The sequence below is a fragment of the Lipotes vexillifer genome, unplaced genomic scaffold (assembly GCF_000442215.2).
Source record: "Lipotes vexillifer unplaced genomic scaffold, Lipotes_vexillifer_v1.1 scaffold2000, whole genome shotgun sequence".
NCBI classification, from domain to species: Eukaryota; Metazoa; Chordata; class Mammalia; order Artiodactyla; family Lipotidae; genus Lipotes; species Lipotes vexillifer.
Window position 1 is genome coordinate 316844 of NW_006770731.1, and position 13010 is coordinate 329853.

General features: G+C 35.9%; 1 protein-coding gene across 1 annotated transcript in view; it reads left to right on the top strand.

Annotated features, from left to right (window-relative positions):
- Positions 1–13010, top strand: part of METTL8 (methyltransferase 8, tRNA N3-cytidine) — a 42579-nt gene that overhangs the window by 23812 nt on the left and 5757 nt on the right. The window contains exons 3-6 of the mRNA XM_007446343.1: positions 4050–4420; positions 5789–5838; positions 10792–10855; positions 12067–12206. Coding sequence (XP_007446405.1) covers positions 4050–4420; positions 5789–5838; positions 10792–10855; positions 12067–12206 — 625 coding nt within the window. The remainder of the gene's footprint in view (positions 1–4049; positions 4421–5788; positions 5839–10791; positions 10856–12066; positions 12207–13010) is intronic.

Here is a 13010-nt window from a genome sequence, read left to right on the forward strand (position 1 = left end):
AAAAAAAAAAAAAAAAAGTTCCAGCTCTAATGAGCCTTTATCCCAGCCTTTATCCCAGACTTTATCCCAGCCTTTATCCCAGACTATCCTGTTTTGTTTCTGTTTTGTTGCTGTCCCACAAACCCATCTATTCTCATAGAGCATTTTATGTTCCTGTTGCTCATCATAATTTCATCGTACAACCTTGCATAGTTTATTTTTTATATAATTCAAATGGGGTTTAATTAAGTCTGTTTTTCTGATCTGTCTTTATGTAGGTTCACTCCAATCAGCATTATTTTTACTATTTGGTTATACTGATTATAAGTCATACTGAGGTTTTAATTTCAGCTTGATGCTTCATAATGAGAGGAAAGTACAAAATCAGAAAAACAGATTATTTTCAAGATATTTTGGAGGGGGTTAATCTTGATTTTGTGTTAGGAAGGCAGTATAGTATAATGATTAAGAGCATAAAGTCTGATAGAATTGGTTCAGGTCCTGGCTCTGCTGGGTGACCTTGGGCAAATTTTTTTATCCCCTCTGACCTTGAACCTCTTTGTCTATAAATCGGAATAACATGTCTATCTGAGAGGCATTATTAGGATTAAATGGGAAAAAAATCCAAGTAACATTTGACATAGTGCCTGGCACAAAATAAACACTTAGTATGTACTATTGTGCTGCTATTATTGGTACAATGATTTATGTGATGTTTGTTTTTTTCCTCCTAATTCCTGAGTGGGAAATACTTGAAAAAGGCTTGAAAGCATATATATTAGCAGACCTTGACTATCATTTGTTAATAGTAATCAGATCCTTTTTAAAGATTGGATAAGCTAGGGTTGAATTTAGGTGCTTGATATATTTGGTACCTGCACCAGATTCTAGTCACCTCACTGCAGATTCATTTTCTCTGTAAACTGTAGAAATTAAACAGTAGTACAGGCTCATATTTGTGACAGCAATCTGATCCAAGATTTTGCAGTTTGTAGAACTGAATGTTTAATGTTCTCCATAAATTCATGGGATTTAATAGGAAAGTACATAGACTTTTTAGAGCTTAAACATAGAGATACTCTAATTCAGGGGTCCGGCCTGTGGCCTGTTAGGAACCAGGCCGCACAGCAGGAGGTGAGCAGCAGGTGAGTGAGCGAAGCTTCATCTGCCGCTCCGCATCGCTCCCCATCGCTCACATTACCTCCTGAACCATCACCCCCCCCACCCCCCACCTCCGTGGAAAAATTGTCTTCCACGATACTGGTCCCTGGTGCCAAAAAGGTTGGGGGCCACTGCTCTAATTCAACCCCTCATCAAATGAGGAAACTCTATGGGCAAGTAGAATGAAGAATTCAACCAAGATTCTTTATCTTCATGTAAGATGTAGATAAAACTTTGCAAAAGAAAGAACTACCTAATAATCGTTAAATTGTTACCAGCACTCCAGATTTCCACCTGATGGTTATAAATGAATATAAAATAAATTTTAGAGTTGCAGTCAGTGTATAGACCATTCTGTGTGAATATTTTCTCTTAATATTATTATCCTTTAAATTTTAATTGCTACGTAAGTTTACTCTGTTTTGACATGCATGGTTTGCTTGGTTATTCCTATGTTGCTGGCTGTTTGAGTTATTTCCACTTTTTCTTATTATAAATAGCACTGCTATGAACATCTTTTCTTTCAAGTTACTCCACTGCTGTCTATCTCTTCCCCTGCCAATTAATTCCAAGGGGGATATTTCCACAAATTAATCACTTATATTACATTCTAGTTACTTATAGTTAGGTTCAAACTCACTTCACAAGTAACTTGGTATTGGAAACTCAAATGCTAGAGATTTGAATAAATATAGGTCTTCTTAGGTGGGTCACCTTTTATTAAGCAGAAAAATCTTTTACCAGCATAGAGTGAGTTACAAAGAGAGTTCTTAAGGTAAAAGGAAGAGAAGGTGCGAGAAGACCCTGGGGAAATTTGACGGTTTCCTAATTCCTCCTGAGTCTGATTTTCGGAATGTTGTTTTGTTTTCTTACACAGTATATCAGGTACACTCCAATTTCTAAAAGTAGAGATAGAACTATTTAAAAGATATACAGCATTTTTAGATTAGTGATAAATAGGCTTCCTCCCATTAGTGCAGATGAGAGCATGTTTTGGACTTCAACGTCACATAATTCTTTTGTTACAGAGATCTACTTTCATTTCTCAGACCTTAAATACAGATGGGAGTTTCTGTCTTTCTAGCAGTCCTGCTGCCAGATACAATTCAGCCCTGATAGGAAAAAAGTCTTGTGGCCAGATGGGTGGAGATCCATGGTACAAGGCCATAAAGATAAAAGTGGAAAGAAAAGAAAAATATAAGGGCTTCAGGACAGGGTTCTGTAACAGAGACAAACCTGACTATAGGCAACTGCTTGTTCTGAGGGTAAGGGCTTCTTTAAAATTCTCAAAGAAATGAGTCTGTTGTTTTTAGTTTTAGTTTATTTTTGGAATAGATTATAATTTCATATGGATCAAAATTCAAATGAGAATTCTTCCTCAAACCCTGGTCCCCAGCCACTCAGTTCCACTCTTTAGAGGCAACCAGTACTACTAATTATGTGATTATCCTTCCAGAAGTATTCTGCCCGTATAGCAGTAAATATGTATACATACATACATGACTGTTTTCCTGTGTATGTACACACATGTATTTTTTTTCTTCTTTTGTTTCTAATAAATAGTTGCATCATATACTTATTGTTCTACATTTTGCTTTCTCACCTAACATTAAGTCTTGAAAATTATTCTATATCAATGGAAGGTTTTTTTAATTTTTTGAAGGCACTTTAGAAATGTCACACTGGGTGAAAGTAGTTCCTAATCCAGGGATTAGGTCTGGTATGTAATAGTATCCAAGAAATGTTTCTTGAGTGAGTGAGTGAGAAAGTGAGTGAATTAATGATTATACTAATTTAAGCTGCAGATAGAAAGAGGCAGAAAGCTAAGAATTGCCTGAAGGTCTGAGACTGTTGACCTAACCCTGATGCTGGGACCCAGGGTAATCGAAGGGATGACATCACAAAATGCATATCTCTTTTTAAATTGTATCAGAAATTCTCTTTAAGGCTTCATATTAGGAGATGTCAATAAGAAGAGGTGCCTCTGGAGGTGGGTGAAGAATGGAGTTACGGGATGGCCCCTAGACCCCAGGAGTCAGAACATACGGTCCTGCTTCTGCTGTGACCGTGCTCCAGGACCCAGACAAGTGGGTTCATTTCTCTGCATGTCCTTTCTTCAAACGTGAAACAAGGGGGTTGGAGTAGATTATTGCAATGGACCGTTCTAGCTCTACGATTATGTCATTTATTATTCCACAATTTCCTGTTTGATTACCAGTTTGCACAGACATTTGTCGTGTTGAAGCTGCATTTACAGAGACATAAAAAATGAGGTATCATTTCTCTAAGATAATAAAGAGCCTTACAGGTTATTGGTAAAAATGTGATCATTAAGATTTCAAGATTAGACTGTAGAAAGCAGTGTGCAATGATTATATTCCTCACAAAAATGTATTGGCTAAACTAATTGAGACAGAAGCAGACTTACCAGGGTAAGCCCAAATAACCCACACGTTGACACATTTTGTGAGGATTAATACTCTGTAGTTTTAACCTTTAAAAGGTTAAAAAAGGGCTTCCCTGGTGGCTTAGTGGTTGAGAGTCCGCCTGCCGATGCAGGGGACACAGGTTCGTGCCCCGGTCCGGGAGGATCCCACATGCCGCGGAGCGGCTGGGCCCGTGAGCCATGGCCGCTGAGCCTGCGCGTCCGGAGCCTGTGCTCTGCAACGGGAGAGGCCACAGCAGTGAGGGGCCTGCGTACCGCAAAAAAAAAAAAAAGGTTAAAAAAAATCAGATAAGTAAAAATTATTATAATATTAAAGTTATTCAATAGTAAATGTTATAAATGAATAGTATATGTAATATATTTAACAGTATTTAATTATTAAATATATTTAGTTATTAAAATAGTAACTAATGATAAATATAATTCATAGTAAAATAAATCTTTTTTCTTCTCTTTATTTTAGTGAAGTATGAGAGTGAAGCTAGTAAATATTGGGACACATTTTATAAGATACATAAGAATAAGTTTTTCAAAGATCGTAATTGGCTGTTGAGGGAATTTCCTGAAATTCTTCCAGTTGGTCAAAAAACTGAAAAGAAGGTAAAAGAATTATCATGGAATCATGTAAAAGTTCATGCTGCAAATTGTTTCTCAAGAATGCACTGCCCTACTATGCCTGAAGAAAAAAATCATGATAGAGAAAGTCCTGGCTCATCAGATGGTCAAAACAAAGCAGGATCTGATTTTTCCAACCCAGACTCCAAAGAACACAGAAAAGGACCTCTGAAGACTGAATTGTTTCCTGGTAGCAACGCCACTTTCAGAATCCTAGAGGTATGGTACTGCAGGGGCAAAAATTTTTCAATGTACATTCCATATTACTTTAATAACGATCCAGATTTTTTAGGGGGGAAATGATCAAATCTAACTATTAAATAAGTGTTCATATACTTTTGTGCATAAAAATTATTTAAGGGACTCATCTTTAATTAGTCAGGTTTTAAGTTTGTGATTTAAATTTTTTAAAATTTGTCTACTTTAATTTCTAACTTGAAGGAAGTTTTAAATACCAATAAAGTTTTGGCCTTAATTTCTATCTCTTTCCACTTTTAGGTGAAATAGAAATAAGTGAAGTATGTAATTTGCTATAATCTGGTGTAGACCTTGATTTTCTATTTTAAAAAATAAACCTTTTCCTTCCTATTGTAAAGATAATATATACTGCTTACAGAGAATTTGCTAAAGAGAAAGAATAAAATAATCTACAGTCCCATAAACAAGGGATTTAATTTAACCACTGTTAACATTTAACTGACTTTTTTCTCCTTTTGTTTATACTGTTTTGTATAGTTGAGCTATACTCTACCTGCATTTTGGGGTTTTGCTTTGTTTGTATTGAACATTATAACGTAAACAGTTTTCCCTATCTTTAAAAATTCTCTGTAAACATTTTCATGGCTGCAAAATACTTTACTATGTGGAATACTATGATTCTACTTACCTGTTTTCACTTGACTGGGCATTTAAATTGTTTTCAGGTTTTCAACAGCAAACATCTTTGGGTATATACTTTTCTGCATTTTCTTTTATTATTTGGGTTCAATTTACTAGTTCATAATTTATTAAAAAATTTTAATACTGTTGAAATATATTGCCAAATTGCTTTCTAAGAAGTTGTACTAATACCAATTCACAGCAGTGCAGGTCTGTTTCATCACACCCTTACTGATTGGAATATTCTTATTTTAGTGCTTTCTGCTTTGTTAGACAAAAATTATACCTTATTTTAATTTGCATTCCTTTGATTGTTAAATAGGTCATATAGTTCTTCAAACGTTTAGAAGTCATTTGTACTTCTTTTGTGTTTTGTTTATTTCCTTTATTTATCAGATGCTTTTTAAAAAATGAGCTCTGCCCTTTATCATATTTAATGCAAATGTTTTTTTCACTGTATATTTGTCACCTTTTAATTTGGTTTATTTTGGGGTTTTGGTATGTAAAAATTTTAAATGTTTCCATAGTCAAATTTCTCAGTGCATATTATTCTTGTGATTTACTTCATTGCTTTTGAGTTTAGAAAACTCTCCTATACCCAGAGATCCAGTAAATTCCTTTTAGTTTTTTTTTTAATTAAAAAAATCTGATATTGATGAGGAAAATTTAACTTTATTTTCATGATATTTGTTTATTCTTTGATTTTAGGTTGGCTGTGGTGCTGGGAATAGTGTTTTTCCAATTCTGAACACTTTGCAGTGAGTTTTAGAGTTTTCTCCTACAAAATGCTACATACATATGGAAGGTTGGGAAATTCTGGGAAAAAGTTGTCATGTATATGCCAGTAGTGTTCTTGTTCCCGTATAAACAATGACTAAAGGAAATTTCAAAAGAAGTGTCTTGGTCTGAGTGTCTAATTTCATGTAAACTGAGAATTACTCTGAAAATAATGTTTCACAGGCATAGGTTGTCCACCATGAGTTGAAGTAATTTTTTAAGCTTGTGTTTATGTGGATGAGGGAATAAGAAGAGAGTAAGAGGTTTGATCCTTCCGCTAAGCTGGGAATTGCTGAACTCTAGAGATTTATTTACCCCTCCAGGTTATTTAGGTGTCATTTTACACATAGAGAATTGAGTTTAAAGCTTACACAAAATAAAGTGTAAGCTTTAAACTCATTTTATTTTGTCATCACTTCTGGAGCCGCACCCAGTATAAAACCTTCCTATGTCACATGACTGTATCTAGACTTGAAATTGTTTGGAGTGATAGCATCTAACCCTAAGATTCAAAAAGGCAGAAGTAGGGGATAGGAGCAAAGATATTCTCCTGATCTGCCCTTCCTGTTCACCACCTCACCTATGCGTTTTAGTAGGTGATGAAGAAGATACAGCTTACAAAACTTTAACACCTTTTACCTATGGCTGGTCTGTCAAGTCCCTATTTTTTTTTTAAGTTTACATGATAGCTTTCCCATTAGTTTTCCATTATAAAATCAACATAAGCACATTGTAGAACGTTCCCATTAGAGGAAAATGGGTTGGGGGGAATCACCCATTATTCCCACCACCATAGCATAGCTGCTGACAGAATTTTTGTTATAATTCCTTTCAGTCTTTTCACTATGCCTATTTTTAAATTTAAGAAAGTCTTTTTTTTTTTTAACTTTCCATTGTGAAAATGTAAAAGCATTCAGAAAAACTGAGTAATACAGTGTATTCTCATACACCCACCACCTTGTTTCAACAGTTACTAACATAAGGCCAACATCATGACACTTTAAGTACTTATGATGGATCTCCAAAAAAGTAGGACATACTTCATTACTATTATAAACCTAACATAATAAAAATTAAGTAATTCCCTAATATCAAATTACCAGTTAAAGTGTCCAGCCAGAAGTGGTGCTGGCCAACTTGCAGTTCTGAATGGTCTTTCTCTTTCGGGACTTATTTTCTTTGTTTTCCCTTTTCCAGTTTCTGGGCCAAAATTTCCTGTACTTTATACCACATAGCCAGATTCCTTCACCCCCGTGATCTCTGAACTTGTAATACACATAAATCTACTACGCTGGCAGTTGATTATGTATTACTTTATGACTCATCTCAAGTTATTATTTAGCATATCATTTCTTTATGTCTTATTTCTTCAACTACTATTCATATATTCCTTGAGGTAAAGAGCATATTTTACTCTAATCTGATTTTTCAGGTAGCCTAACAATACAATATAGATAGAGCTTGGTACATACTGACTGATTAATATCTCTGGCTCCCCACTTGTTAGTTGTATTTTTCCCTCTTCTACCTCTCCCTCCAACTAATAATCTTTCTTTGTGGATATGTCTCTTTTTTTTTTGCCTCATATTCATATTTTAGAAATCACTGTAGCTCAATAACCTGAGATAATTAATTCATCTTTAAAAGGCAACCAGTGATTAGTCTTCCAAAGGGAGGATTAGACATTTTTTTCCCACCACAGAAATTGTGTTTTATTACTTTTGGAGAGTATAAGATTAATGTTTTACATTTTTAGAATATTTTACCATAATTAGACCTCTGGAATTGAGAGGTCATATCATTCTCCAAGGATCATTTAATTCTTAAACCCCTTGCCAAGAGACTGCTTGGTGGTGTGGTGGTAGTGGTGATATTTACACCTGTTTGCTGGGAGAAGGGCCAAGGCAGTCAGCCGATTTTACTGAAAAGCTCTGTAAAGTCATTGGGTGGTCACAAGACCAACTTGGGTTGCTGATGCAATGGGAATTCAGTTTCAGAGGTCAAGCTGCCGTCTGGTAGGACACATGGCAAATGGCACATGCCTTCCTTTAGCTTACTAGACTGTTCTGTATCTTGTGAGTGTTTAGTAACTACTGCCCAAAGATAGACTGCATACCTTTCATAATAGCTAGATGTGCCAGTGTCCAGAGAAGCATTTTGAGCTATATGGAAGTATTTATAGAACCATGTTAATTTCTTAAAAGTTCCTGGAAGGCAGAGGCAGATCTTCCTTTAATGATGATAACAATGATGATAATGATGATGGTGATGATGATAGCAACAATAATAAGAATGACTAACATTTATTAGGTGCTTACTCTGAGTCAGGCACCTTTCTAGAAACTCTACATATATGAGTCCATTCAATCCTTACAACCAACTTAGATGCCATATTTATCTCTATTAGGAGTTTGGGATTGACATATTCACACTACTACTATATTTAAAATAGATAACTAACAAGGACCTACTGTATAGCGCAAGGAACTCTGCTCAATATTCTGTAGTAACCTAAATGGGAAAAGAATTTGAAAAAGAATAGATATATGTATATGTGTAACTGAATCACCTTGCTGTACACCTGAAACTAACACAACATTGTTAATATCTATACTCCAATATAAAGAATTAATTTAAAAAAATAAAGATGAGGAAACCAATTACAGAGAGATTAGATGACTCTTCCATGGTCACCCAACTAAGTGGTAGAGCCAGGATTCAACCCTTGGCAGTCTTGTTTCAGAGCCCTTGCCCTTAGCCATCATACCACATAGTACTATATGTATCTGAGTGTTTTTTGAGACATTTCAAACATGTGTGACCAACCAACAATTACAAGTCACAAATATATGGATTTCATAGGAAACAATAAGGGTATACATGCTGCAATAAAGCACAATTTTTATATGGGATGGATGAGAAAAGATAAGCAGCACAAGTTTTAACTTTGATTCAGTACGGGTTAACTTTTCATAACCATATCCTATTCATTGATACATTAATTTATTTGGACAGATCTTAATTTGAATACAAACCCCTAGTGCCACAGAATGGCACTATATATGAATACTCTACTATATATGAATATTATACATGAATGTAGTATTCATCAATGAGTAGCATTCAAGAGAGTAATGCAAGCCTGGGTGAGATTTTGCTAAATGCATATTTGTGCTTATATTCTGTATTTATTTAGAAGTCCTCCTTGTTTGAAATGCCTCCTGAATCAAATTAGAAGTTCTAATTATGTTCTTCAAAGCCCATATATCCTGTCACACACTGGGCTCTCAGGATCAACTCTGCTTCTCATCCCTAGTATGTGACTCCCACTTCTAAACCCTTTCCCCTTCTCCCCACTTAGTAATGCCATCCCCCTCCTTCAAAATTCTTAAGACTTTCACCTGAGGGTGCCTGCCTTATGCACACTTCTATAGAAATTGTATATGTCCCCAACTAGTCTATAAAATCCACAAGAGCCAGGACCATACCTATAATTACGTTTAGAACATACTGATCTCTTTCTGTGATTCAGGCACACTACTAAGCAAGATGATGCAAGGATCCTTTGCTAATAACATACAAGGTATGATTAGGAAGGGTACTGACCCACAAAATTCAAAGTACAGTTGACCCTTGAACAATGTGGGGGGTTAGTCCACGAATAATTTATAGTCAACCCTTCGTATTTGTGGTTCCTTCTGTATCCGCAGATTCCATCAACCACGGACCATATAGCACTTAGTATTTACTATTGAAAAATATCCATGTGTAAGTGGACCTGTGAAGTTCAAACCTGTATTGTTCAAGGGACAGCTGTATGTGCCTGCCCATTAGTAACCATGGCTCAGCCATTGTTACTGAATTTCAGTTAAAGACCAAATAGAACTTTTCTAAGTTCAGTGGAGGCCAATTAAAATTAGTCAGGATTTTCATATGGGTAAACATCCCCCCCCCACAAAAAAAACCCTGAATTTGCTTACTTTATTTACATATTGTAGGTAAAGCAACTGAGTCTCGGAGAAGCTAAGTCAAATTCAGTGTTAATAACTGGCAAATCCAGGATTTAAACACAGGTTTAATTGGCTCCCAAATCCCATGCTCTTACTAGACAGTTTTTATTAGACAGTTTCATTTACTACTTAGTATTCTAACGCTTGGTCCATCTGTAAGGCTCAATAAAAGGTTGAGAATTGGGCTTCCCTGGTGGCGTAGTGGTTGAGAGTCCACCTGCCGATGCAGGGGACACAGGTTCGTGCCCCGGTCCAGGAAGATCCCACGTGCCGCAGGGCGGCTGGGGCCGTGAGCCATGGCCACTGAGCCTGCACGTCCGGAGCCTGTGCTCCGCAACAGGAGAGGAAAAAAGTTTGACAATCACTTGAAACGATAAGAATATATTAGTGTTTTATTATTTTTAGAAGTTGTATTTACATGCTGTTAATATAAACATATTAATATCATATTTAAAAGCACGTAAATGCAACTGGGGGTTGAGGGTCCTTGGAGAGGATAGAACTTGGCTAAGCTAAGAGGAAGGTACAGGCCATGCTGGCTGGAGGCAGACAAGAAAGAGTGCCTGTGAGGGGTAGGAGGAAGATTGAGCAACACTGATGGATGGCTTTGGAGGTTTCCCATGGGAGAGTATGATGGGATATAGAGCAAGTAGGCCCACATAATGGAGGGCCTTAAAATCAGGGCAGGAATTTGAAAGTTACCCTGTAATTGATAACTGTTTGAGATAATGTTGGTTCAGAAACAACGTGAAGGCATCCACACACCACTGCAGAGAACAGTGTCTAAAAAGAAGAAACAACAAGCCAAGTGTCATCCAAAATTCTGTTAAAGAAATACTAACAAGTTCAAACCTACACTTTCCTTTCTTCTGTAGCTTCAGCATATCTGGGCTCTAGATTTAAATATTTCTTTCATTTTCATAGGAATACTCCAGAGTTCTTTCTTTATTGTTGTGATTTTGCTTCTGGAGCTGTGGAGCTGGTAAAGGTATGCCTTATATTTTCTTTAAAGAGAGCTATATTAAAAAATCTAATTTTTTGCTGTTGAAGTGATTTTTTTTAATGTAACTGCATCAAATGTAATCTGTGACCATTTTTAACTGAGCTTTTACAATTTTGCAAATCATATCATCAACCGATGCCTAAGATGTTACCCTAAAACAATAGAAATTGTTTGGGATTTAATATAGAGTTCAAGGGAGTGGTTCCTACAAGGTGGTATTTATATTTATGTCCCTAGAGCTTTACACACAGTTTGGCACATAGTAGGTATTCATTAAATTAAAAATTTTGAAAAAAAAAAGGTCTGAAAAGGCATATATTACAAATCTAAAATGTCTTAACTGTAAGGAGAACAGTGGTGGGAACTGGGCCTTATTTGACCAATTCCCAAATGCTAGTAAGCATTATCATAGCAAAAAGAGGTAATTTTAGGAAATGGAAAAGGAATGGAAATTCTAACAAAAATGTATAGTAAACACATGGAACATAATTTCTGGTAGTAAGAGTTAATAGTTTTTCATTGTAGACATTTTCTAAAATACTGAAAAGCCTAAAGGGGAAGATAAAATTTACCTATAATATGCTTTTTTAGAGTCCTAGAGTGAATCACTGTTAGTATTTTGGTATATATCCTTCTAGTGTTGTTTTTATAGGCAAATTGTGTGTGTATGTACTCTAATGTGGTTTTTTAAAATAGCATCTTTACTGAGGTATAGTTCACGTACCATAAATTTCACCATTTTAAAATACACAGTCCTGTGATTTTTAGTATATTTAGAGTTATACAGCCATCACCATTATCTAATGTTGATTATATACTATAGGATATTTATATATTAATGCCAGAGGAGGCATGGAATAAGCAGTGAGAGAGAGAACTGAGGACCATCTCAGTTACTTACCTCTGAAGTAACACAGGGTGGGCTTCCAGCAATACTGCCTACTGACTCAGAAAGACTGCCCTACTCCACTTTTCAAGCTAAGGAGGGATTGCAAAAGAATATTTGTTATCAAGTCCAAGTGCTAGACTTAATTTTTAATGACAGCTTGAAATAACCTAACAGAATACCTAATCCAAAAATCAAATTTATAGAAGAAAGGCACTTGAGAGAAGTTAAATTGACCTTTTTAATTTGAGAAAAGTACTAGAAGTCTGCTAACAACTGTTTTTTTCTCTTCATTCCTTTATCATGACAGTCGCACGCGTCATACAGAGCAGCCCAGTGCTGTGCCTTTGTTCATGACGTTTGTGACGATAGCCTACCCTACCCTTTTCCAGATGGGATCCTGGATGTCATTCTCCTCGTCTTTGTGCTCTCTTCCATTCATCCTGACAGGTAAATGAAGACGAAAGGGCAGAGCAAATGTGTACAGCCCCTTTATCAGGAGTGGCTTTCAAAACTATCAAAGCAAAAATGACAATTCTTGAATTTATTATTTAATGAACTACATTATGTATAATATGCAGCCTTTTAAATGCAGTTTTTCCTTTCTTCAGACTTTCAGAAAGAAACTGGTGACACTACATCTTTAGTGAGCTTTCTGTCACTGTCAGAATGAAGTAAGCATCTTCTGGCAAGACACATACCTATTAAAAGTGACAGAGCTTCAAGGAAATTACAAATTCAGAACAACCTAATAGACTCCCGAGAGGGAACTTGTACATGGTGATCAGAAACAAACATCTTTGATTTAGCATCTTGCTGAATGTTCATGAAGAGGTGGACTGTAAATCTGTTTGGCTTCACACTGGTCTGTCGATGGGCTTTAAAATATTTGTTTTAAAGAAGCCCACTAGGGAATTAGGGGTTACCAAGATTTGCCAGATTAACCTCGGACCTTTATAATCTAAGATTGGCCTAGTGCCATCATTTAAATATTCATGACTTAAATATTTTTGTTCACATAAGGTTTTGAAATAATAAATACAGCTTTTCTCTAAAGAGGAAGCACAAAGAGATATTACCAGCAATTAAAATGATCACTTTTCTTAAAATTTTGCCACCTTGTATGTATTAAGACACATGTGGTAAGTGTCAGGGGTTGTGCCTTCATAGCATTTCTTAAAATTGGGTTTTCGTGATCTGGTAATAGATACAGACTTGGCATCAACCGCTTTTTGTTTGGTGAGTGTGACTCTT